Genomic DNA, 27,659 nt, shown 5'->3' on the forward strand with positions numbered 1-27,659 from the left:
GATGATAGAAATCCTCATCATTAGAGCGTAATTATTTCTCTATAGCCTTTACTTTCTCACTCTGAACGCGAATGGGATGGGTGCGGCTTCTTGACAATGATCACAATGGCTCCAATGCACAGTGCCCCTAGAGCAATTCAGATTAAGTGCCTTGCTCAAGGGCACAGCAACATATTTTTCAGCTTGTCCGCTCCGGCATTCGAACCAGCAACCTTTCGGTTACAGGCCCAACACTGTAACCTCAAGGCTACCTTCCTCTACCTTACCCCTACCTAGTGTCCTCGACAGTGCAGCATTTCTTCTTATGGCTCTATACTCAAAAAGTTTGGATTTGAAATCATGACTGAGGTTAAAGTGCAGACAGTCAGCTTTAATTTGATGGTATTTTCATCCATATCGGGTGAACCATTTAGAAATAACATCATGTGTAATAAAGTAGTTAAAAGTTTAGTATTCTCAGAATATCAGGCGCGGGCTGAAAATCGACATTTTCACATTGCATTTTTTTTAGGGGGCAGGAGAATTAACGAGGATACTTTGAGGTCTTTAATCATAATTTCTACATTGCAAACAGTAACAATTATTTTTCATGCTACGAAAGGTAGCGGATCCGGCCAAATAGGTTCTGTAACGCATCAGTCCAAAATGGAGAGGTGCCGGATCCTGTTCCCAAAGGATCCAGCTCAAATAAAGCACTGATGATACAAGTAAAACACATAAACACATTACCAAAGATTTTACTTTAATAATTTGTGATTCAGTTCATGTTCAGTGGTGGAAGAGACCCTCCAGAGTTGCTGCAGTGTGTGTTCTACTGGCTGTGATCATAGGCCTGTGGGATTCCTGTAAGTTTGTTTAATTTTTTTACTAAAACATTTGTAATCAATGTTGTGACAGTTACACATTTTGATTGACTTTTCCCTTTTACAGATGCCACTGTAGAGCGAGACCAGCTACAGAATAGTCTAAATACCAGGACCACCGAGAGAGACCAGCTACAGAATAGTCTAAATACCAGGACCACCGAGAGAGACCAGCTACAGAATAGTCTAAATACCAGGACCACCGAGAGAGACCAGCTACAGAATAGTCTAAATAGCAGGACCACCGAGAGAGACCAGCTAGAGAATAGTCTAAATACCAGGACCACCGAGAGAGACCAGCTACAGAATAGTCTAAATACCAGGACCACCGAGAGAGACCAGCTACAGAATAGTCTAAATACCAGGACCACAGAGAGAGACCAGCTACAGAATAGTCTAAATACCAGGACCACCGAGAGAGACCAGCTACAGAATAGTCTAAATACCAGGACCACAGAGAGAGACCAGCTACAGAATAGACTGAACACTAGAACTATGGAGCGTGACCAGCTACAGAAGGAGATAGAAAGGCTGAATTGTAATATCAAAGGTAAGGACAGCCCTGTTTTAAATACAGAGAAATAAACACATACAGTTGAAGTCGGAAGTTTACATACACCTTAGACAAATACATTTAAACTCAGTTTTTCACGATTCCTGACATTTAATCCTAGTAAAAATTCCCTGTCTTAGGTCAGTTAGGATCACCATTTTATTTTAAGAAATAATAATAGTAGAGTGATTTATTTCAGCTTTTATTTCTTTCATCACATTCCCAGTGGGTCAGAAGTTTACATACACTCAATTAGTATTTGGTAGCATTGCCTTTAAATTGTATAACCTGGGTCAAACGTTTGGGTAGCCTTCCACAAGCTTCCCACAATAAGTTGGCTGAATTTTTGCCCATTCCTCCTGACAGAGCTGGTGTAACTGAGTCAGGTTTGTAGGCCTCCTTGCTCGCACACGCTTTTTCAGTTCTGCCCACATATTTTCTATAGGATTGAGGTCAGGGGTTTTGTGATGGCCACTCCAATACCTTGACTTTGTTGTCCTTAAGCCATTTTGCCACAACTTTGGAAGTATGCTTGGGGTTATTGTCCATTTGGAAGACACATTTGCGACCAAGCTTTAACTTCCTGACTGATGTCTTGAGATGCTGCTATATCCACATAATGTTCCTTCCTCATGATGCCATCTATTTTGTGAAGTGCACCAGTCCCTCCTGCAGCAAAGCATCGCCACAGCATGATGCTGCCACTCCTGTGCTTCACGGTTAGGATGGTGTTCTTCGACTTGCAAGCGACCCCCTTTTTCCTGCAAACATAACGATGATCATTATGGCCAAACAGTTCTATTTTTGTTTCATCAGACCAGAGGACATTTCTCCAAAAAGTACGATCTTTGTCCCCATGTGCAGTTGCAAACCTTTGTCTGGCTTTTTTATGGCGGTTTTCGAGCAGTGGCTTCTTCCTTGCTGAGCGGCCTTTCAGGTTATGTCGATATAGGACTCGTTTTACTGTGGATATATATACTTTTGTACCTGTTTCCTCCAGCATCTTCACAAGGTCCTTTGCTGTTGTTCTGGGATTGATTTGCACTTTCGCATCAAAGTACGTTAATCTCTAGGAGACAGAACGCGTCTCCTTCCTGAGCGGTATGACGGCTGCGTGGTCCCATGGTATTTATACTTGCGTACTATTGTTTGTACAGATGAACATGGTACCTTCAGGCGTTTGGAAATTGCTCCCAAGGATGAACCAGACTTGTGGAGGGTCTACAAAAAAATGTCTGAGGTCTTGGCTGATTTATTTTGATTTTCCCATGATGTCAAGCAAAGAGGCACTGAGTTTGAAGGTAGGCCTTGAAATACATCCACAGGTACACCTCCAATTGACTCAAATGATGTCAATTAGCCTATCAGAAGCTTCTAAATCCATGACATCATTTTCTGGAATTTTCCAAGCTGTTTAAAGGCACAGTCAACTTAGTGTATGTAAACTTCTGACCCACTGGAATTGTGATACTGTGAATTGTAAGTGAAATAATCTGTCTATAAACAATTGTTGAAAAGATTACTTGTATCATGCACAAAGTAGATGTCCTAACCGACTTGCCAAAATTATAGTTAGTTAACAAGAAATTTGTGGAGTGGTTGAAGAACGAGTTTTAATGACTCCAACCTAAGTGTATGTAAACTTCCGACTTCAACTGTACATTGCCTTCGGAAAGTATTCAGACCCCTTTTTCCACATTTTGTTACGTTACAGCCTTATTCTAAAACGGATTAAATAAAGAAAAAATCCTCAGCAATCTACACACAATACCCCTTGACAAAGCGAAAACAGGTTTTTATAAATGTTTTGCCAATTTATTAAAAATAAAAAAACAGATACCATATTTACATAAGAATTCAGCCCCTTTGCTATGAGACTCGAAATGTATCCTTGAAATGTTTCCACAACTTGGTTGGAGTCCACCTGTGATAAATTATACTCATTGGACATGATTTGAAAAGGCACACACCTGTCTATATAAGGTCCCACAGTTGACAGTACATGTCAGATCAAAAACCAAGCCATGAGGTCGAAGAAATTGTCTGCAGAGCTCCGAGACAGGATTGTGTCGATGCACAGATCTGGGGAAGGGTATCAAAAAATGTCTGCAGCATTGAATGTCCCCAAGAACACAGTGGCCTCCATCATTCTTAAATTGAAGATGTTTGGAACCACCAAGACTCTTCCTAGATCTGGCCACCCCGCCAAACTGAGCAATCGGGAGAGAAGGGCCTTGGTAAGGGAAGTGACCAAGAACCTGATGGTCACTCTGACAGAGCTCTATAGTTCCTCTGTGGAGATGGGAGAACCTTCCAGAAGGACAACCATCTGTGAGGCACTCCACCAATCAGGCCTTTATAGTAGACGGAAGCCATTCCTCAGTAAAAGGCACATGAAGACAAGATTGCCTGGTCTGATGAAACCAAGATTGAGCTCTTTGGCCTGAATGCCAAGTGTCACATCTGGAGGAAACCTGGCACCATCCCTACGGTGAAGCATGGTGGTGGCAGCATCATGCTGTGGGGTTGTTTTTCAGCGGCAGGGACTGGGAGACTAGTCAGGATTGAGGGAAAGATGAACGGAGTAAAGTTGTAACGATCCCGGCAGTCTGAGTCGGGTCCTGTCTGTGGACTAGTTTTTCTGCTCGTGATCTCCAGTTTCCCGAGGGTTCTGGAACGCTCCGGGGAGCTCTCTTGATTTCGCACCTGCATCCCATCAGCAATCTGCACACCTGGTCCTGATCATCACCCTTCTTAGGCTCTGGCCTAACATCCATTCCCCTGCCGGATCGTTAGCCATGAACAGTAGGTTTACCAGAGTATCAGTCTTAGAGCTTCTAACGTTAGTTTTGTTGTTTTGCACCTTGTTGGTTTGTTGTTTACTTACCTCCGTTTTGTTCCATCTGCAGTCACTCGTCCGGAACCTTCATCCAACCTCTGCCTGGTGGTCGGGCGGCTGCCGAGCCATGATTGGATCAACCACTGCACCCCCAACAACTAACCAACGCCGCCCGCTCTGTTCCCTGGATTATTCAGCATCACTCTTGAATTTGTAAATAAACACTCACCTTCGTTTCAACTTACCTTGTCCTGGTCTGCTTCTGGGTTCTGGCTTTGTAACTCGTGACAGAACGATCCGGCCAGTAATGAACCCAGCGGACCTGGACTCTGTTCGCCATGCCATTTCCCATCAGGAGAAGATGTTGGGACAACATAGCACGGCACTACAGGAGATTGCGTTGTCAGTTCGGAACCTTTCTACCGGTCTGACGGAGGTCCAGAACCAGCGCAAGTTTCCGGTGGAGGATCCACTACCGGTTTCACCCATCTCGCCTGCCGCGTCTGGAGCTGTGTCCTTCCGTGAGCCCAAGGTTCCGACGCCGGATAAATATGAGGGGGAGCTGGGAAGATGCCGTTCTTTCCTTATGCAGTGTGGGTTAGTGTTCGATCTACAGCCCTACTCTTATGCCACAGACAAGGCTAGGATAGCCTTTGTGATTGAGTTGCTGCGTGGTCGAGCGCTGGAGTGGGCTTCAGCCGTTTGGGAACGGACAAGACCCCTGCATGGCTTCATACCAGGGGTTCACGGCCGAGATGAGGAAGCTCTTCGACCATTCCGCCCCGAGGGAGGGACGCAGCTAGGCGCCTGTTTTCGCTTCACCAAGGAACTCGCAGCGTGGCCGACTTCGTGATCGAGTTCAAGACGTTGGCTGTGGAGAGTGGGTGGAATGAGGAGTCTCTGCAAGCGGCCTTTTACCAGGGTCTGTCGGAGCAGCTCAAGGATGAGTTGATCTCCTATCCGAGCCTAGTGACCTGGACAGCTTGGTAGCCTTGTCTATTCGGGTGGATAATCGAGTCCGAGAGCGAAGGAGGGAGAAGCAATGGGGTCCGTCCAATCGATCAGCTTCTCAGTTCCCAGTCGGGTCGGGGGTGGACCAGAACACGTCGATCATTCTCCACCACAAAGGATTAGTGGAGAGGTCCTCTCTCCCGATTCTGAACCCATGCAAGTGGGGCGGCACGGGTTAACCAAGGAGGAGCGTCAACATAGACGTAAGACCAACTGCTGCCTCTACTGTGGTAGCTCGGGACATTACATCTCCACTTGTTCCCGGCGGTCGTCAAACTGCCCGGCTCAGCTAAAGTTGGGAGGACTTTTAGCGAGCCAGTTTCAACCTCTCAGTACCTCTGTCAGACCCCGTTTCCGGCTACCCTTGTGAACAGGAATCAGAGCTTAGCGATTAACGCTTTTATCGATTCAGGTGCCGGTGGAAGCTTTCTTGATGCCGAGTTGGTGGAACAGCTGGGGCTTTCCAAGGAGCAATTGCCGGAAGCCATTGAAGCGACCACTCTGAACGGCAGTAGTCTGGCACGTATCACGATGAGGACTGAACCGGTTAAGATGCTGTTGTCGGGAATCATTCGGAGATGATTTCATTCTTCATTCTGCCGTCTTCCCATGTTCCTCTGGTCCTTGGATACCCCTGGCTGAAGGAACACAATCCCACGTTCGATTGGGTGACGGGCAAGGTAACGAGTTGGAGCCTTGATTGTCATGCTAACTGTCTCAAGACTGCCTGTCCCCATTCGGTTCCCAGTCAGGTGATTGAGGCTAAACCCCCCAGATTTGTCCTGGTTCCCGAGACATATCACGATTTGGGGGGAAGTGTTCAGTAAGCAGAAGGCTCTGTCACTCCCTCCCCACCGACCATATGATTGTGCCATCAACCTGTTCCCTGGAGCTGTCTACCCCAAGGGAAGGTTATACAGTATCTCCCGCCCTGAACGTGAGGCTTTGGAGACCTACATCAAGGAGTCCCTAGCTGCTGGTCTCGTTCGTCCCTCGTCATCACCCCTGGGGGCAGGATTCTTCTTTGTGGGTAAGAAGGATGGCTCTCTTCGACCGTGTATTGATTATCGGGGGTTGAATGACATCACGGTCAAGAACAAGTATCCCCTGCCTTTGATGAGTTCTGCCTTCGACTCCTTACAGGGTGCTACGGTGTTCACCAAGCTAGACCTACGCAATGCGTATCACATGGTCCGGATCAGAGAGGGAGACGAGTGGTTGACGGGTTTCAATACACCGATGGGTCACCGAGTATCAGGTGATGCCGTTTTGACTGACCAATGCTCCAGCGGTATTCCAGAGTATGGTGAACGACGTCCTGAGAGATATGATCGGTCTCTTTGTGTTTGTTTACCTGGATGACATTCTGATCTTCTCGAAGGAACCTTCCGACCACGTCCAGCATGTCCGGCAGGTTCTGCAGCGATTGTTGGAGAATCGCCTGTTCGTGAAGGCCGAGAAGTGCGAGTTTCACGCCCACACGACATCCTTTCTCGGGTACATCATCTCCAGGGGAGAGATTAGGATGGACCAGGAGAAGGTTAGAGCGGTTCTGGAATGGGCCCAGCCCGGTACGAGATTGCAGCTCCAGAGATTTTTGGGGTTTGCGAATTTCTACCGCAGATTCATCCGGGATTACAGCCGTGTGGCCGCTCCGTTAACGGCCTTGACTTCCGGTATCAGGAGCTTCAAGTGGAATCCGGAGGCGGATCGAGCGTTTCTGGATTTGAAGAGGCGATTCACCAACGCACCGATTCTCTCTCAACCGGACACGGCCCGTCAGTTCGTCGTTGAAGTGGACGCGTCTGATGTGGGAGTTGGCGCCATCCTGTCGCAGCGATGCTCCACGGACAGTAAACTCCATCCCTGCGCCTACTACTCTCGTCGCCTTTCGCCTGCGGAGAGGAATTACGATGTGGGGAACCGGGAGCTTCTCGCGGTGAAACTTGCCTTGGAGGAGTGGCGCCACTGGTTGGAGGGGGCGGAGCAGCCGTTTATTGTCTGGACTGACCACAAGAATCTTGCTTACGTGCAATCGGCTAGACGCCCCAACTCCCGTCAGGCCAGGTGGTCGTTGTTTTTCGGACGATTCAATTTTTTCCCTGACGTTCCGACCTGGATCTAAGAACGGCAAGGCGGACGCCTTGTCTCGGATGTTCTCCAAGACGGAGGAGAGTGGGTCCAAGACCGAGACAATTCTCCCCCGGAACTGCGTCGTGGGAGCTGTTAGGTGGAAGATTGAGGAGGAGGTGATGGCGGCTCTTCGGACGCAGCCCGGTCCCGGTAACGGTCCACCCGGTCGGTTGTTTGTGCCTGAGTCGGTTCGTCCTGCGGTCCTCAAATGGTCCCACGCCAGCAAGATGGCTTGTCACCCTGGCGTGGCTCGGACGATGGCGTTTCTTCGCAGACGTTTTTGGTGGCCTGCCATGGCCGAGGATACTCGGGGTTATGTTGCTGCCTGTCCAGTGTGTGCGCAGAATAAGAGTACCAATCGGCCCAGCTCTGGACTACTTCACCCCCTTCCTATTCCCCCGCGACCATGGTCGCATCTGGCCCTGGACTTTGTCTCTGGGTTGCCCGCTTCTGAGGGGAACACGGTCGTTCTGACTATCGTGGACAGATTCAGCAAGTTCGCCCACTTTGTGCCAATTGCCAAGCTTCCCTCTGCCTCGGAGACGTCCGAGATCCTGGTTAGGGAGGTTTTCAGGGTCCACGGGTTGCCCAGTGATATCGTTTCCGACCGTGGCCCTCAGTTTACCTCTGCTGTCTGGAAGTCCTTCTGTTTGGCCATTGAGCTACAGTCAGTCTCACATCTGGTTTTCACCCCCAATCTAATGGTCAGGCGGAGAGAGCCAACCAGAAGATGGAATCCACGCTACGCTGCCTGGCCTCTTCCAACCCCACCTCCTGGGTCTCTCAGTTGCCTTGGGTTGAGTATGCCCACAATACTCTCCCTACATCTGCCACTGGGATGTCTCCCTTCCAGTGCCTGTATGGCTACCAACCTCCCTTGTTCCCTTCTCAGGAGAAGGAGCTCTCAGTGCCTTCTGTTCAGGCCCATATTCGCGTTGCCACCGGACCTGGCATCGGGCCAGAAAGGCACTCCTTAGAGTTTCGGACCGGTATCAGCTCCAGGCGAATCGTCGCCGGATCCCCGCTCCCACCTACACCATCGGAGATAGGGTCTGGTTGGCCACACGGGATCTTCCTTTACGGACTGAGTCTAGGGAAGTTGTTACCGGGGTTCATTGGTCCGTTTGTGGTGGAGAAGGTGATCAATCCGGTGGCAGTTCGACTCAAACTCCCGAGGACGCTCAGAGTCCATCCCACCTTTCATGTCTCCTGCCTCAAGCCTGTTTTCCTCAGTCCTCTGTTGCCTCCTCCGCCTCCTCCTCCTCCTCCTCGGATGATCGGAGGTGGTCCTGCCTACACGGTGCGACGCATCATGGATTCCAGACGGCGGGGCCGGGGTTTCCAGTATCTCGTGGACTGGGAGGGGTATGGTCCTGAAGAGAGGAGTTGGATTCCGCGGCGACAGATCCTAGATGCTGACCTCATCCGTGACTTCTACCGCCTCCATCCTGGCGCTCCGGGAGTCCGCCCGGTGGCGTTATGGCCGGAGGGGGGTACTGTAACGATCCCGGCAGTCTGAGTCGGGTCCTGTCTGTGGACTAGTTTTTCTGCTCGTGATCTCCAGTTTCCCGAGGGTTCTGGAACGCTCCGGGAGCTCTCTTGATTTCCGCACCTGCATCCCATCAGCAATCTGCACACCTGGTCCTGATCATCACCCTTCTTAGGCTCTGGCCTAACATCCATTCCCTGCCGGATCGGTAGCCATGAACAGTAGGTTTACCAGAGTATCAGTCTTAGAGCTTCTAGCGTTAGTTTTGTTGTTTTGCACCTTGTTGGTTTGTTGTTTACTTACCTCCGTTTTGTTCCATCTGCAGTCACTCGTCCGGAACCTTCATCCAACCTCTGCCTGGTGGTCGGCGGCTGCCGAGCCATGATTGGATCAACCACTGCACCCCCAACAACTAACCAACGCCGCCCGCTCTGTTCCCTGGATTATTCAGCATCACTCTTGAATTTGTAAATAAACACTCACCTTCGTTTCAACTTACCTTGTCCTGGTCTGCTTCTGGGTTCTGGCTTTGTAACTCGTGACAAAAGTGCTTATATCCTTGATGAAAACCTGCTCCAGAGTGCTCACAACCTCAGACTGGGGCGAGGTTCACCTTCCAACAGGACAACCACCCTAAGCACACAGCCAAGACAATGCAGGAGTGGCTTCGGGACAAGTCTCTGAATGTCCTTGGGTGGCCCAGCCAGAGCCCGAACTTGAACCCGATCTGGAGAGACCTGAAAATAGATGTGCAGCGACGCTCCCCATCCAACTTGACAGAGCTTGAGAGGATCTGCAGAGAAGAATGGGAGAAACTACCCAAATACAGGTTTGCCAAGCTTGTAGCATCATACCCAAGAAAACTCAAGGCTGTAATCGCTGCCAAAGGTGCTTCAACAAAATACTGAGTAAAGGGTGTGAATACTTATGTAAATGTGATATCTGTTTTTTATTTTAAATAACTTAGCAAAAATGTCACAAAAAAAAATGTATTCCCTTTTGTCATTTATGGGGTATTGTGTGTAGATTGATGAGGTAAAAAAAATACAATTTAACACATTTTAGAATAAGGCTGTAACGTAACAAAATGTGGAGAAAGTGCAAAGGTATATGCACAACTACACAGACACAAGACATACAGTGCTGCTTGAAAGTATGTGAACCCCTTGTGCAATTACAGATTTTTCTGTTTTTACTATGAAATCATCATTTAATCAGAACCAGTCTTTTTTTATCTGACATAACAGGTTTATATTTCCCAATACCATATGTTGGTGTAGAGGAAATCATGCGTGTAGTAGAAAAACACGATTTAAAAGGAATTAGTGCAGGTGCAAAAATAAGTGAACCCCAAGTTGCATTGATTAAATCAAGTAGGTAAGTAGAATCAGGTGCTCCATCAGTCCACTGAGGCAAATCATTTACAAATGGAGAGCATTTAACATGACAGCAACTCGGCCTAGGAGTGGATGGACTTATCCCCAAGGTCCACAAGAACAATCATAAATCAGGTAAAAGCCAACCCAAACATCTTAGAGATTTGCATACCTCCCTTGCTGCTTCTCAGATATCTGTGCATGCGTCAACAATAAGATTACTGAATCAAAATGCCATTCATGGGAGGGTTGCTAGGAAGAAGCCTCTGCTGTCAACAAAGAACCAAACTGCCCATCTTTAACTTTGCCATGGACCACTTGGACAAACCTGAAGGTTTCTGGAAGTCCATTCTCTGGACCAACAAGTCCAGAATTGACCTTTTTGGTCACAATCAACACCCCGCGATGTTTGGTGAAAACCCAACACCTCCTACCACTAAAATAACCTTAACCCAACGGTCAAGCATGGTGGTGGGAATGTCATGATATGGGGCTGCTTTTCCTCCTCTGGACCTGGACAACTCCACATCATTAAGGGAACCATGAATTCTGAGGTATACCAGGATATTCTTGAACAGAAGGTCAGGCCATCAGTCAAGGATCTAAAGCTGGGCCGAAAATGGATCTTCCAACAAGACAACGACCCAAAGCATAAAAGCAAATCTACCAAACAATGGCTCAAGAGAAAGAAGATTTGTGTTTTGGATTGGCCAAGTCAAAGTCCTGACCTAAATGACTAAAATGTAAAATGTAAATCCAATCGAGATACTGAGTAAGGAGGAGTGCGCAAAAATCCCTCAAATGAGATGTCAGAGACTAATTACTGGCTATAGGAGACGTTTAGTCCAAGTTATCGCTGCTAAAGGAGGTGCCACAAGCTATTGACTGAAGGGGGTTCTCATATTTTTGCACACAACAAATCTGAGTTTCTGTTACAGTGAGGGAAAAAAGTATTTGATCCCCTGCTGATTTTGTGTGTTTGCCCACTGACAAAGACATGATCAGTCTATAATTTTAATGGTAGGTTTAATTTTACAGTGAGAGACAGAATAACAACAACAAAATCCAGAAAAACGTATGTCAAAAATGTTATAAATTGATTTGCATTTTAATGAGGGAAATAAGTATTTGACCCCTCTGCAAAACATGACTTAGTACTTGGTGGCAAAACCCTTGTTGGCAATCACAGAGGTCAGACGCTTCTTGTAGTTGGCCACCAGGTTTGCACACATCTCAGGAGGGATTTTGTCCCACTCCTCTTTGCAGATCTTCTCCAAGTCATTAAGGTTTTCGAGGCTGACGTTTGGCAACTCGAACCTTCAGCTCCCCTCCACAGATATTCTATGGGATTAAGATCTGGAGACTGGCTAGGCCACTCCAGGACCTTAATGTGCTTCTTCTTGAGCCACTCCTTTGTTGCCTTGGCCGTGTGTTTTGGGTCATTGTCATGCTGGAATACCCATCCACGACCCATTTTCAATGCCCTGGCTGAGGGAAGGAGGTTCTCACCCAATATTTGACTGTACATGGCCCAGTCCATCGTCCCTTTGATGCGGTGAAGTTGTCCTGTCCCCTTAGCAGAAAAACACCCCCAAAGCATAATGTTTCCACCTCCATGTTTGACGGTGGAGATGGTGTTCTTGGGGTCATAGGCAGCATTCCTCCTCCTCCAAACACGGCGAAGTTGAGTTGATGCCAAAGAGCTCCATTTTGGTCTCATCTGACCACAACACTTTCACCCAGTTCTCCTCTGAATCATTCAGATGTTCATTGGCAAACTTCAGACGGGCCTGTATATGTGCTTTCTTGAGCAGGGGGACCTTTGGGCGCTGCAGGATTTCAGTCCTTCACGGCGTAGTGTGTTACCAATTGTTTTCTTGGTGACTATGGTCACGCTACAGAAACAGGAGCAGGAGCCTAGATCCTATGAGCTGTTCCGGACTCTCTCAAGCCAAGGCTCGTGCAAAGCTACTCACTTATTGAATGTGTGATTAAATAGTAGTTGCAAAAGTTACATTTAATGTGAAAATGTCACACATACACTAAAGAAAAAAATATATAAACGCAACATGTAAAGTGTTGGTCCCATGTTTCATGAGCTAAAAGATCCCAGAAATGTTCTGTATGTACAAATTTGTTTACATCACTGTTAGTGAGCATTTCTCTTTTGCGAAGATAATCCATCCACCTGACAGGTGTGGCATATCAAGATGCTGATTAAACAGCATGATAATTACACAGGTGCACCTTGTGTTGGGGACAATAAAAGGCCACTATAATGTGCAGTTTTGTCCACTACACAATGCCATAAATGTCACATTACATTTACATTTACGTCATTTAGCAGACGCTCTTATCCAGAGCGACTTACTAATTGGTGTATTCACCTTATAGCCAGTGGGATAACCACTTTACAATATATATATTTTTAAAAAACATTTTGGGGGGTGGGGGTAGGGGGGTTAGAAGGATTACTTCATCCTATCCCATGTATTCCTTAAAGAGGTGGGGTTTCAAGTGTCTCCGGAAGGTGGTAAGAGTGACTCCGCTGTCCTGGCGTTGTGAGGGATCTTGTTCCACCATTGGGGTGCCAGAGCAGCGAACAGTTTTGACTGGGCTGAGCGGGAACTGTGCTTCCGCAGAGGTAGGGGGCCAGCAGGCCAGAGGTGGATGAACGCAATGCCCTCGTTTGGATGTAGGGACTGATCAGAGCCTGAAGGTACGGAGGTGCCGTTCCCCTCACAGCTCCGTAGAGCAAGCACCATGGTCTTGTAGCAGATGCGAAGCTTCCAACTGGAAGCCAGTGGAGTGTGGGGAGGAGCGGGGTGACGTGAGAGAACTTGGGAAGGTTGAACACAAGACGGGCTGCGGCATTCTGGATGAGTTGTAGGGGTTTAATGGCGCAGGCAGGGAGCCCAGCCAACAGCGAAGTTGCAGTAATCCAGACGGGAGATGACAAGTGCCTGGATTAGGACCTGTGCCGCTTCCTGTGTAAGGCAGGGTCGTACTCTCCGAATGTTGTAGAGCATGAACCTACAGGATCGGGTCACCGCCTTGATGTTAGCGGAGAACGACAGGGTGTTGTCCAGGGTCACGTCAAGGCTCTTAGCACTCTTTGCACTCTCGCTCTCTTGAAGACGGAAGGGACATAGCCAGTGGTCAAGGATGAGTTGATGAGCAAGGAGAGGTAAGGGAGAAGGTCACTGGAGATGGTCTGGAGAAGAGAGGAGGGGATAGGGTCAAGTGGGCAGGTTGTTGGGCGGCCAGCCTTCACAAGTCGCAAGATTTTATCTGGAGAGAGAGGGGAGAAAGAAGTCAAAGCATAGGGTAGGGCAGTGTGAGCAGGACCAGCAGTGTCATTTGACTTAACAAACGAGGATCGGATGTCGTCAACCTTCTTTTCAATATGGTTGACGAAGTCATCCACAGAGAGGGAGGAGGAGGGGGGGAGGAGGATTCTGCAGGGAGGAGAAGGTGGCAAAGAGCTTTCTAGGGGTTAGAGGCAGATGCTTGGAATTTAGAGTGGTAGAAAGTGGTTTTAGCAGCAGAAACAGATGAAGAAAATGTAGAGAGGGAGGGGGGTGAAAAGATGCCAGGTCCGCAAAGGAGTCTAGTTTTCCTCCATTTCCGCTCGAGCTGCCCGGAGCCCTGTTCTGTGAGCTCTGCAATGAGTCATCAAGCCACGGAGCAGGAGGGGGAGGACCGAGCCGGCCGGGAGGATAGGGGACATAGAGAGTCAAAGGGATGCGAAAGGGAGGAGAGGAGGGTTGAGGGAGGCAGAATCAGGAGATTGGAGGGAGAAGGATTGAGAAGAGGGAAGAGATGATAGGATGGAAGAGGAGAGAGTAGCGGGAGAGAGAGCCGAAGGTTGCGACGGCGCATTACCATCTGAGTAGGGGCAGAGTGAGTAGTGTTGGAGGAGAGCGAGAGAGAAAAGGATACAAAGTAGTGGTCTGGAGACATGGAGGGGAGTTGCAGTGAGATTAGTAGAAGAACAGCATCCAGTAAAGATGAGGTCAAGCGTATTGCCTGCTCTTGTGAGTAGGGAGGAACGTGAGAGGGTGAGGTCAAAAAGAGGAGAGGAGTGGGAAAGAAGGAGGCAGAGAGAAATGAGTCAAAGGTAGACGTAGGGAGGTTGAAGTCACCCAGAACTGTGAGGGGTGAGCCTTCCTCAGAAAGGAACTTATCAAGGCGTCAAGCTCTATTGATAAACTCTCCAAGGGAACCTGGAGGGGTGATAAATGACAAGGATGTTAAGCTTGAATGGGCTAGTGACTGGACAGCATGGAATTCAAATGAAGAGATAGACAGATGGGTCTGGGGAAAAAGAGAATGTCCACTTGGGAGAGATGAGGATTCCTGTGCCACCACCACGCCGACCAGATGCTCTCGGGGTATGCGAGAACACATGGTCAGACGAGGAGAGAGCAGTAGGAGTAGCGTGTTTTCAGTGGTAATCCATGTTTCCGTCAGTCAAGAAGTCGAGGGACTGGAGGGTTAGCTAGAAAGCTAGAATAGTTAGCATACTAGCTAGCCATTGCTTTCAGACAAAGAAGAAACCCTCCTCCCACTGCACGAACACACAGAGAGAGCCAAGCTAACGTTAACTAGTCACCCATGTCCTGAATTCCCTTGAACGACTCTGGCTACCAGTATGTAAAAAACAAAACACTCAAATGTAGAGTTATAACTTACCAGTAGCTACTGTTAGCTAGCCAAGTGCAAAGCTAGCCACTGAATTGACTCAGCCAGTTCAAGGTCTCTGTTCGCTAGGTCGTTCCAGCTATTGTTTAGTAGCTATCCAGGTAGCAACAAGCTGAGCTAAATTTCAAACACAGTAGCCACTTACTACCAATGTTAACCTTCTGGTCATTATCTGTTTAGTGCAACGGTGGAGAGTTGTTTCCAGTGTTAATGTGCTAGCTAGCCAACGTTTAATCTTTGCTGCGTATGAAAGGAAACTAGACACGGACATGAATTATCTGTTTAGCGTGTTAACACACTCTTGGTATGCTAGCCTAGCTAGCGGGTAGCTACTGGTAACGTTTATTGGTAATTATCTGTTTAGTGCAACGGTGGAGAGTTGTTTCCAGTGTTAATGTGCTAGCTAGCCAACGTTTAATTTTTGCTGCGTTATGAAAGGAACTAGACACGGACATGAATTATCTGTTTAGTGTGTTAACACACTCTTGGTAGTTTGTTGTAACCAAGTATTGGTGCTAAACTGTGTGTTATTGGATGCTAGCATGCTAGTTAGCTATGGCATCATAGCTAGGCATTGTGGGCTGTTGTGGGTAGTTACTGTAGGTTGGCATTGTTTTTCGGTGGTGCCGGGGCAAGTTAGCTAGCTAGCCGTTCTTCAAACAAGGTCAACACAGTGGCCATTGCTAGCTAGCCAACATGACCAGCTAACTGTACTGTAGTAGCTAAATACAATATAGTTGTGCTACATAGCCGAATTATCTGCTTAGTGTCATAGCATGCTAGTTAGCTATGGTGTCATAGTTAGCTAGCTGAATAAAGTGGGTTGAGTCTATTCCTTTAAACATTGAACCGCTGTGGTTCACAACAATTCTGATTTCTAAAGGTGGAAGTTGGTAGAGTTTTTGTTCGGGTGGTTCAGTGAAACAATTATAGTTTCTGAGGTAGAAGTTTTTGGTGAGGGAGGCCCTGCTCTCTACTCTCCCAGATGTTTAGTTCATTTCATTCCGATCTCCTCTGCATTATTGTAGCCATTTGCTACAGCCTGTCAACTATGCCTCTGCCTATCCCTGTTCTCTCCTCTCTGCACAGGCTACACAAACGCCCCACACCGCGTGGCTGCTGCCTCTCTAACCTGGTGGTCCCCTGCACGCACCCCACACCTGGAGTTCCAGGTCTCAGGCAGCCTCTGGAACTGCCGTTCTGCTGCCAACAAAGCTGACTTCATCCCAGCCTATGCTAATCTCCAGTCCCTCGACTTCCTGGCGCTGACGGAAACATGGATTACCACTGAAAACACTGCTACTCCTACTGCTCTCTCCTCGTCTGACCATGGTGTTCTCGCATACCCCGAGAGCATCTGGTCAGAGGGGTGGTGGCACAGGAATCCTCATCTCTCCCAAGTGGACATTCTCCAATTTTTCCCCTAACCCATCTGTCTATCTCCTCATTTGAATTCCATGCTGTCACAGTCACTAGCCCATTTAAGCTTAATATCCTTGTCATCTATCGCCCTCCAGGTTCCCTTGGAGAGTTCATCAATGAGCTTGACGCCTTGATAAATTCCTTTCCTGAGGATGGCTCACTCCCACAGTTTTGGGGGATTTCAACCTCCCTATGTCCACATTTGACTCATTTCTCTCTGCCTCCTTCTTTCCACTCCTCTCCTCTTTTGACCTCACCCTCTCACCGTCCCCCTACTCACAAGGCAGGCAATACGCTTGACCTCATCTTTACTAGATGCTGCTCTTCTACTAATCTCACTGCAACTCCTCCATGTCTCCGACCACTACTTTGTTTCCTTTTTCTCTCTCGCTCTCCTCCCACACTACTCACTCTGCCCCTACACAGATGGTAATGCGCCGCCGCAACCTTCGCTCTCTCTCTCCCACTACTCTCTCTCTTCCATCCTATCATCTCTTCCCTCTGCTCAAACCTTCTCCCTCCAATCTCCTGATTCTGCCTCCTCAACCCTCCTCTCCTCCCCTTTCTGCATCCTTTGACTCTCTGTGTGCCCTATCCTCCCGGCCGGCTCGGTCCTCCCCTCCAGCTCCGTGGCTTGATGACTCATTGCGAGCTCACAGAACAGAGCTCCGGGCAGCTGGAGCGAAATGGAAGAAAACTAAACTCCCCGCCGACCTGGCATCTTTTCACTCCCTCCTCTCTACATTTTCCTTCATCTGTTTCTGCTGCTAAGGCCACTTTCTACCACTCTAAATTCCAAGCATCTGCCTCTAACCCTAGGAAGCTATTTGCCACATTTTCCTCACTGCTGAATCCCCCTCCCTCTCTCTCTGTGGATGACTTCCCGTCAACCACTTTGAAAAAGAAGGTTGACGACATCCGATCCTCGTTTGTTAAGTCTAATGACACTGCTGGTCCCACTACACTGCCCTACCCTATGCGACTTCTTTCTCCTCTCTCTCCAGATAAAATCCTGCGACTTGTGACTGCAGGCCGCCCAACAACCTGCCCGCTTGACCCCATCCCTCCTCTCTTCTCCAGACCATCTCCGGTGACCTTCTCCCTACCTCACCTCGCTGATCAACTCATCCTTGACCGCTGGCCATGTCCCTTCCGTCTTCAAGAGAGCGAGAGTTGCTCCCCTTCTCAAAAAACCAACACTCGATCCCACTGATGTCAACAACTACAGACCAGTATCCCTTCTTTCTTTTCTTTCCAAAACTATTGAGCGTGCGTCTTTAGCCAACTCTCTTGCTATCTCTCTCAGAATGACCTTCTTGATCCAAACCAGTCAGGTTTCAGGACTGGTCTTTCAACTGAGACTGCTCTTCTCTGTGTCACGGAGGCTCTCCGCACTGCTAAAGCTAACTCTCTCTCCTCTGCTCTTGTCCTTCTAGACCTGTCTGCTGCCTTTGATACTGTGAACCATCAGATCCTCCCTCTTCACCCTCTCCGAGCTGGGCATCTCCGGCGCGGCTCACTCCTGGATTGCGCCCTACCTGACCGGTCGCTCCTGCCAAGTGGCGTGGCGAGAAGCTGTCTCCGCACCATGTGCTCTCACCACTGGTGTCCCCAGGGCTCAGTTCTAGGCCCTCTCCTTTTCTCCCTATACACCAAGTCACTTGGCTCTGTCATATCCTCACATGGCCTCTCCTATCATTGCTACGCTGACGATACACAACTAATCTTCTCCTTTCCCCCTTCTGATAACCAGGTGGCGAATCGCATCTCTGCATGTCTGCATGTCTGGCAGACATATCAGTATGGATGACGGATCACCACCTAAAGCTGAACCCCTGGCAAGACGGAGCTGCTCTTCCTCCCGGGAAGGACTGCCCGTTCCATGATTTCGCTATCACGGTTGACAACTCCGTTGTGTCCTCCTCCCAGAGTGCGAAGAGCCTTGGCGTGACCCTGGACAACACCCTGTCGTTCTCCGCTAACATCAAGGCGGTGACCCGCTCCTGCAGGTTCATGCTCTACAACATTCGGAGAGTACGACTCTGCCTTACACAGGAAGCGGCACAGGTCCTAATCCAGGCACTTGTCATCTCCCCGTCTGGACTACTGCAACTCGCTGTTGGCTGGCCTCCCTGCCTGTGCCATTAAACCCTACAACTCATCCAGAATGCCGCAGCCCGTCTGGTGTTCAACCTTCCCAAGTTTTCTCACGTCACCCCCCTCCTCCACACACTCCACTGCATCCGCTACAAGACCATGGTGCTTGCCTATGGAGCAGTGAGGGGAATCGGCACCTCTGTACCTTCGGGCTTTGATCAGTCCCTACACCCAAACGAGGGCATTGCGTTCATCCACCTCTGGCCTGCTGGCTCCCTTCCTCTGCGGGAAGCATAGTTCCCGCTCAGCCCAGTCAAAACTGTTCGCTGCTCTGGCACCCCAATGGTGGAACAAGCTCCCTCACGACGCCAGGACAGCGGAGTCACTCACCACCTTCCGGAGATATTTGAAACCCCACCTCTTTAAGGAATACCTGGGATAGGATAAAGTAATCCTTCTACCCCCCCCCAAAATTGTAAAGTGGTTATCCCACTGCCTATAGGGTGAATGCACCAATTTGTGAGTCGCTCTGTTTAAGAGCGTCTGCTAAATGACGTAAATGTGCCCTTGAGCAAGGCACTTAACCCTAATTGCTCCTGTAAGTCGCTCTGGATAAGAGCGTCTGCTAAATGACTAAAATGTAATGTAAATGTTAATGCTTCAGACAATGAGGTTAGAAAAACAGCTGAATGGTAGGCATTATTGTATGTAATTATTGTAGGCAGCTAGCTGGCGTAATTACAGGTACTATCAGGCGTGAAACAACTATCCACAGTTGCTAATAGTTACCAGTAGCTACCCGCTAGCTAGCCAGGTAGTGGGTTAGCTAGATTCGTGCTTCACCGGGCTCAGCCGAATACAATACTAACCTACAATAATTACATACAACAACCCACGATAACTACCTACAATACCTAACTACAATCTAAATACATAGTTTAAGCTTTACTCGACAAAGCCCAAACTATGTATATAAGCCATATAAGCTAAGCTTACCTCCCGCCAGAGAGAGACACAACCTCACCCACGACTGACGACTCTTCACATGTTTTGAGGGAGCATGCAGTTGGCATGGTGACTGCAACAATGTCGACCAGAGCTGTTGCCAGATAATTGAATGTTCATTTCTCTACCATAAGCCACCTCCAATGTCGTTTTAGTGAATTTGGCAGTACGTCCCAAACGGCCTCACAACCGCAGACCACGTGTAACCACGCCAGCTCAGGACCTCCACATCTGGCTTCTTCACCTGCCACCCAGACAGCTGATGAAACTGTGGGTTTGCACAACCAAATAATTTCTGCGCTAACTGTCAGAAATCGTCTCAGGGAAGCTCATCTGCATGTAGCAAGGATCTGTACACAATTCCTGGAATCTGAAAATGTCCCAGTTCTTCCAAGGCCTGAATACTCACCAGACATGTCACCCATTGAGCATGTTTGTGATGCTCTGGATCGACGTGTGCAACAGTGTGTTCCAGTTCCCGCCAATATCCAGCAACTTTGCACAGCCATTGATGTGGGGTGGGGGCAATATTGACTGATTGCCTTATAAACTGTAACTAAGTAGAATCTTTGAAATTGTTGCATGTTGCGTTTATATTTTTGTTCAGTGTAAAAGCTATAGGCAAACAGGCAATTCATACAAACAATTGCTCTGTGAAATCCCCAGAACATTTGAATTATTACCTAAAGCTGCAAGGGTGACATCTCAATCAGCTCATTCGGGAAGAGTTTATTATAATATTTTTATTTAAATATTTTAACTTTTCTATGTCATGTCCTTTTTTAATTTTTTCATACATTCTTTTTGTAACATCTGAGTGTCAAAGATAGTAAAAATGTCAAACTTCTAGGGTCCTGTCCTAAAGGATGGAGAAGGTTTGGCTGCAAATGTTACTATCTGTCTACTGAGAATAAATCCTGGACTGAGAGTAGACAGTACTGTCTGGAGAGAGGAGCAGACCTGGTGATCATTAACAGTGAAGAGGAACAGGTGAGAGACAGAGACAGAGAGAACTACTGTATTTATTTGTCCATCATGTATTATTAACAATGTGTTTTCTGTGCCACCACAACAGGCATTCATCAATGGGTTTAAATCAGTCACTTTTGTCTGGATTGGTCTGACTGAATCTGTTACTGAGGGGACCTGGAAATGGGTGGACGGCACCCCACTGACCACCCCAAGGTAAGAGACTACTGCTCTATAATAACACTGACCACCCCAAGGTAAGAGACTACTGCTCTAATAACACTGACCACCCCAAGGTAATAGACTACTGCTGTAATAACACTGACCACCCCAAGGTAATAGACTACTGCTCTAATAACACTGACCACCCCAAGGTAATAGACTACTGCTGTAATAACACTGACCACCCCAAGGTAATAGACTACTGCTCTATAATAACACTGACCACCCCAAGGTAAGAGACTACTGCTGTAATAACACTGCCCACCCCAAGGTAAGAGACTACTGCTCTATAATAACACTGACCACCCCAAGGTAAGAGACTACTGCTCTAATAACACTGACCACCCCAAGGTAATAGACTACTGCTGTAAAAACACTGACCACCCCAAGGTAATAGACTACTGCTGTAATAACACTGACCACAGTGTAAGGAGTAGGACTGACTCTCTGTGTTGTTCATACTCTAGGTTCTGAGAGAGAGGCCAGTCTAACTCTGTTGTTTCTACTGCAGGTATTGGAAGAGTGGAGAGCCTAATGGTGGTGGATTGGAGAACTGTGGGGAATTCTATTACATGTCACCAGGCCAAAGAGTATGGAGGGATTATGAGTGTTCATTTTCACAAGAATGGATCTGTGAGAAAGAGGCTTCTCATAGGTAATTTCTCTGCACTGCTGATTAATCTACTTTATGTTAATGATGGTCTGAAGACTGGGTGTGATTTGGTAGAATGGTACTCTGAACCTACAGGTAGTAGACAAACACACATTCAGACGCGCACACACACACACACACACACACACACACACACACTGATCTGATCCTGAGTCTCCAACGGGAGAAAATAACCTCTTAGTTAGAGGAAATTCCCCTTTTGGGCCGAGACACTGATTTTGAAGTTGCAGGCGGGGCTACCTCATCATGTGACCATGAGCAACCAATCATGACCGACACATGTCCTCTACACAAGCTGACACACAATCATTTATTAATATGTCAAACAATGAGTTGTATAATAGGGGTATATCATGCAATAGCCGCTGTCAATCAATTACTGTTAAGTTTTACAGTACTAAATACATTTGAAATGAGTGTATATGTTTCAGATATACTGTATGTTTGCTTCTTGTGCTTTTATCATTCTGAACATAAACAATGTCTACGTCCTGCTATTTTAATAAATCATTCAACCTAGATTAAAGACACTTCCAGGACAAGACACCTCTCTGTTTTATACTTTATTTAATATTAACATGGAATCTAGAAGGACAAGACACTTCTCTGCCACTTATGGATAGAGTGTGAATGTTACTGTTTCCATTTTAACTCATATCTTTTTAACCTCTTTGCGGTGACATCACCAGAATGAAGGCTCGGGTCATAAATAACCATCAGTTATGAAAACAGTGTCTATGATTTTGTTACTAAACTAACTGGGACTAATCATTGACTACAGTAGGACAGGTGGCAATGACCTCCAGATATCAGAGAGACAGCCTTAGGCATGGTGTGTGTGAGATTCATGTATGATTCATGTAAAAGTATATACATCAGTGGAGGCTGCTGAGGGGAGGACGGCTGGTAATAACGGCTGGAACAGAGCAAATAGAATGGCATCAAACACATAGAAACCATGGGTTTGATACCAATTCTGCCAAGAGTGTGCAAAGCTGTCATCAAGGCAAAGGGTGGCTATTTGAAGAATCTCAAATATAAAATATGTATATATATGTTTTTATTTGTTTAACACTGTTTTGGTTACTACATGATTCCATATGTGTTATTTAATAGTTTTGATGTCTTCACTATTATTCTACAATGTAAAAAAAAAAGATAAACCCTTGAATGAGTAGGTGTCCAAACTTTTGACTGGTACTGTACATCGTTACTGTTGTTGGTTAGATAGCATATTTTACCCATATACAGTGAGGGAAAAAAGTATTTGATCCCCTGCTGATTTTGTATGTTTGCCCACTGACAAAGAAATTATCAGTCTATAATTTTAATGATAGGTTTATTTGAACAGTGAGAGACAGAATAACAACAATTTTAATAAGGGAAATAAGTGTTTGACCCCCCTCTCAATCAGAAAGATTTCTGGCTCCCAGGTGTCTTTTATACAGGTAACGAGCTGAGATTAGGAGCACACTCTTAAAGGGAGTGCTCCTAATCTCAGTTTGTTACCTGTATAAAATACACCTGTCCACAGAAGCGATCAATCAATCAGATTCCAAACTCTCCACCATGGCCAAGACCAAAGAGCTCTCCAAGGATGTCAGGGACAAGATGTGTAGACCTACACAAGGCTGGAATGGGCTACAAGACCATCGCCAAGCAGCTTGGTGAGAAGGTGACAACAGTTGGTGCGATTATTCGCAAATGGAAAAAAACACAAAATAACTGTCAATCTCCCTCGGCCTGGGGCTCCACGCAAGATCTCACCTCGTGGAGTTGCAATGATCATGAGAACGGTGAGGAATCAGCCCAGAACTACACGGGAGGATCTTGTCAATGATCTCAAGGCAGCTGGGACCATAGTCACCAAGAAAACAATTGGTAACACACTACGCCGTGAAGGACTGAAATCTTGCAGCGCCTGCGAAGTCCCCCTACTCAAGAAAGCACGTATACAGGCCTGTCTGAAGTTTGCCAATGAACATCTGAACTAACAAAGAGTCACTGACCACAACCAAAAAGAAACCGGTGCTTTTTAGGAGGGGTTTTGAAAAACACTCATGGAGATGTCCACTGGAAGTTGACTAGCAACAACAACTGGAACCTAGAAGACACCCACCATGAGCGCCCACTAAAATTGCCCAAGAAGAGCCAAACAAAAGAAAACCCTTTTTGCTCCAAAAAGTGGAGCAAAATGAAATCAGGGAAGATCAGACAAAGGCATGTTTTCATAGAAATCAAATAGGGAGCACCAACTAAAGGTGTTGACCCTCCACATCTCTCAACACAACTGGAGCACTGGGCCAACACCTTCAACTAATGAGATGGACAAGCCAGCACAGGTGTAACACATGGTGAGTTCGAATTAAGCAGCGCGTCCAGTAAATATGGTGAAGACGAATGTTCTGAATGGACAATAGTAGTATCGAAAACTGGAACAAGAAGGAAATTGTCTAAAACTGGAGTGGAGGATCCGTGTGTAAATGATAATGAATGGCTTCTTGTTGGGATGTGTTTGTTGAGTAAGGATATGGGAAATACGTTTGAGGTGTCAAAAATGGTGAAGTATGCGCTGGGAAAAGTGGAGTCTGTCAGAGTGACCAGGAGTGGTCTTATTTTGATTCATTGTAATTCTGAAGAGCAGATGAAGATTGTAGTGGGCCTCAAAAGAATCCGGACAACAGAAGTTTTATGTTTTGAACTTCGGAGTAGAGCATCCATCAAAGGAGTCATCTCAGGGGTGATAACAGATGTTCAGGTTGAATACCTGAAGACAATTCCTGGTGTGGTTGGTGCTCGGCGTCTGACCCGCTGGGTGAATGGAGAAAAATAAGAAAGTCTGTCGGTCCTGTTGTTTTTTTATAAAGAGAAAATACCTGCGTATGTGAAGCTTGGTTATGTAAGATACGCCGTAAGAGCTTTCGTTCCCAAACCACTGCAGTCTAAGAATTGTAAAGGATTTGGCCATGTTTCAATGGTGTGTGCAGACGAACAGAGTATACTGAAGAAAGGTGTGTAGAAGGACGACGGTGTTGCAATTGTGGTGGGGATCATGATCCTGAGTTCCTGGAGTGCCCTGTAAGGGTGAAGGAGATTGAGGTGGCAAAAGTTAGCGGTCAATCGAATCTCCATGTGGAGGTGATTAAAATAATTGAGAAAACAAGTGATGCTAGTGAAGAGATGGTAGTGGATACACCACAGCATGTAGTAAATGTTTGCTGCCAGACAAAACATACCCTGTGTGTTAAAAAGGTGGATTTTGTTGCGCTCCTTGCCACAGTTATAAACTGTACGGCACAAGTCTCAAAGAAGTCGAAGAAACTGGACATTATTGTGGCTGCAGCAGAAAGGTTTTTGGGACTCAAGGATTTTACATCGAAAGACTTACAAGGTTGTACTGGAGCCGGAAGACCCGCTCCCATGTTCCCCCTTGAGCCTGTGTGGGATCAGATCTGTTATATTCATATATTTTTTAGAAAAGTTGTTTGATTTATTAGATTTATTCATTTTTTGGTCGTTTTTGGTAGTTCAGTTTTTTTCAGGGGGAATCCTGTTTCCATCCCGCATAGTAGGTGGCGGGATACACATTCAATTGTGTGATCGCCAAGATACCATAGAAGAAGAAGGTGTAAGACATACTGACTAATGAGGTGACACCAATCGGTGCACCACCCGTGCTACATGTTCTAACATCCAACCTCAAAATAGAAATGGAAAAACCAAAGCCTGTAACACATTACCCCTTAAGACAAGTTTGCTCACAACCAACAGAAAGTTTCTTCCATCTCTCACAATATGATCAACTTAATAATCGCCTCCTTCAATATAAACATGGTGTCTACTGGCTGTCAACACTTAAAGACAAAACAAAACAGACACTTTTTTCCCCTTAACTTTTATTTAGTTGCCTAAAACGCAGAAGTTTTGAGAAACAGAGGTAAAATCACGTACATTTCTATAACTCTTAACCAAAGCAAAACGAATGCCCAAAACGGCAAAACGTGCAGTCAATAAATTGTGAGCCAGAGCTACACACTGGCTAAACACAAAACGTATTGACTGCCCACCCTTGAAAGACAATCAGCAACCAAGTTGTCCTTACTGCAGATATGTCTGATTTCCAAGGGGAAAACTCCCCCTGCTCCTACATCGCTGGAGTCGGTGTACAAAGCAAATGGACGACGGAAATCTGGAGCAGTTAGCACTGGTGAAGAGACCAAAAGGGTCTTAGCATTTCAACCTGAACGGAAGACAAAGGTAGGAAAACAAACCGTCAGGAGTGACAAAAGCAGACAACTCTTTGGCGCTCTGAGTTAGAGGGACCTGCCAATATCCCTTCAGCAGATCAAACTTTCTAACGTATTTAGCAGCGCCAACACGGTTCACACAATCGGCCGACCCTGGGCAAAGGGTACGAGTCAGACTTAGTAACGGCATTGAGTTTCCGAAATTCGAAATAAACCGCGGAGACACATCCGAATATATACAGCTGCGGAAAAAATTAAGAGACCACTGCAAAATTATCAGTTTATCTGGTTTTACTATTTATAGGTATGTGTTTGGGTAAAAATAACATTTTTGTTTTATTCTATAAACTACTGACAACATTTCTCCCAAATTCCAAATAGAAATATTGTCATTTAGAGCATTTATTTGCAGAAAATGACAACTGGTCAAAATAACAAAAAAGATACAGTGTTGTCAGACCTCTAATAATGCAAAGAAAATAAGTTCACGTTCATTTTTAAACAATACAATAGTAATGTTTTAACTTAGGAAGAGTTCAGAAATCAATATTTGGTAGAATAACCCTGATTTTCAATCACAGCTTTCATGTGTCTTGGCATGCTCTCCACCAGTCATTCACATTGATGTTGGGTGACTTTATGCCACTCCTGGCGCAAAAATTCAAGCAGCTCGGCTTTGTTTGATGGCTTGTGACCATCCATCTTCCTCTTAATCACATTCCAGAAGTTTTTAATGGGGTTCAGGTCTGGATATTGGGCTGCCCATGACAGGGTCTTGATCTGGTGGTCCTCCATCCACACCTTGATTGACCTGGCTGTGTGGCATGGCGCATTGTCCTGCTGGAAAAACCAATCCTCAGATTTGGGGAACAATGTCAGAGCAAAGGAAGCAGGTTTTCTTTCAGAACAACCTTGTACGTGGCTTGATTCATGCGTCCTTCACAAAGACAAATCTGCCCGATTCCAGCCTTGCTGAGGCACCCCCAGTTCATCACCGATCCTCCACCAAATTTCACAGTGGGTGCGAGACACTGTGGCTTGTAGGCCTCTCCAGGTCTCCGTCCCAACCATTAGACTGACCAGGTGTTGGGCAAAGCTGAAAATTGGACTCATCAGAGAAGATTACCTTACTCCAGTCCTCTACGGTCCAATTCTTATGGTCTTTTGCAAACCTCAGTCTGGCTCTTCTTTGCTTCTCATTGATGAAGGGCTTTTTTCTAGCTTTGCACGACTTCAGCCCTGCCCCTAGGAGCCTGTTTCGAACCGTCCTCGCCGTGCACTTCACCCCAGCTGCCGTTTGCCATTCTTTTTGTAGGTCACTTGATGTCATCCTACGGTTGTTGAGTGACATTCGAATGAGTTGGCAGTCATCCCGGTCAGTAGAGAGTCGTTTTCGCCCTCTGCCGGTCTGTAGCTTTGTTGTCCCCAATGTCTGCTGCTTGACCTTGTTCTTATGAACCGCCGTCTTTGACATTTTAAGAATGGAAGCAACCTGACGCTCACTGTATCCCTCTGTCAGTAAAGCCAGAATTGAACCCTTCTTTCCTCACTCAAAACTTTCCTTTTCAACTCTTTTGGCATGGGCAATAGTTATTTTTTGATTAATATTACTTTTGAGGTACTATTAGCACTGTTTTTGCTATCCAGCTGGTCCTAATGCAAGAGGATAGTGATGACCACAGCAGTGGTTTTTATACTTTTCCGGCCGCGACCGGGAGACTCATGGGCGGCGCACAATTGGCCCAGCGTCGTCCAGGGTAGGGGAGGGAATGTCCGGCAGGGATGTAGCTCAGTTGATAGAGCATGGCGTTTGCAACGCCAGGGTTGTGGGTTCGATTCCCATGGGGGGCCATTATAAAAAAAATATGTATTCACTAACTGTAAGTCGCTCTGGATAAGAGCGTCTGCTAAATGACTAAAATGTAAATGTAAATGTAATCAGTACCTAATTCAGTAGAATGAGGTGTGCCTGTGTTGGAATTCAACAGACACTGCAATAGAATGGCTGTCATACATGCAGAGATGCTGATTTTTAAGAAAAATGTGCAGTGGTCTC

General features: G+C 46.7%; 1 protein-coding gene and 1 long non-coding RNA gene across 2 annotated transcripts in view; both read left to right on the plus strand.

The window, feature by feature from the left end:
- Positions 1–768: 768 nt before the first annotated feature.
- On the plus strand, positions 769–1,227 carry LOC123485506. The gene is made up of 3 exons (XR_006659034.1): positions 769–845; positions 931–963; positions 1,133–1,227. It is a non-coding gene; the product is annotated as an uncharacterized LOC123485506 (long non-coding RNA).
- A 122-nt stretch (positions 1,228–1,349) lies between these two features.
- The window catches only part of LOC123485508 (C-type lectin domain family 6 member A-like), a 105,869-nt gene continuing 79,559 nt past the window's right edge, over positions 1,350–27,659 (plus strand). The window contains exon 1 of the mRNA XM_045216453.1: positions 1,350–1,413. Coding sequence (XP_045072388.1) covers positions 1,359–1,413 — 55 coding nt within the window. The 5' untranslated portion in view covers positions 1,350–1,358. The remainder of the gene's footprint in view (positions 1,414–27,659) is intronic.

The sequence above is a fragment of the Coregonus clupeaformis genome, unplaced genomic scaffold, assembly GCF_020615455.1.
Source record: "Coregonus clupeaformis isolate EN_2021a unplaced genomic scaffold, ASM2061545v1 scaf0714, whole genome shotgun sequence".
NCBI classification, from domain to species: domain Eukaryota; kingdom Metazoa; phylum Chordata; class Actinopteri; order Salmoniformes; family Salmonidae; genus Coregonus; species Coregonus clupeaformis.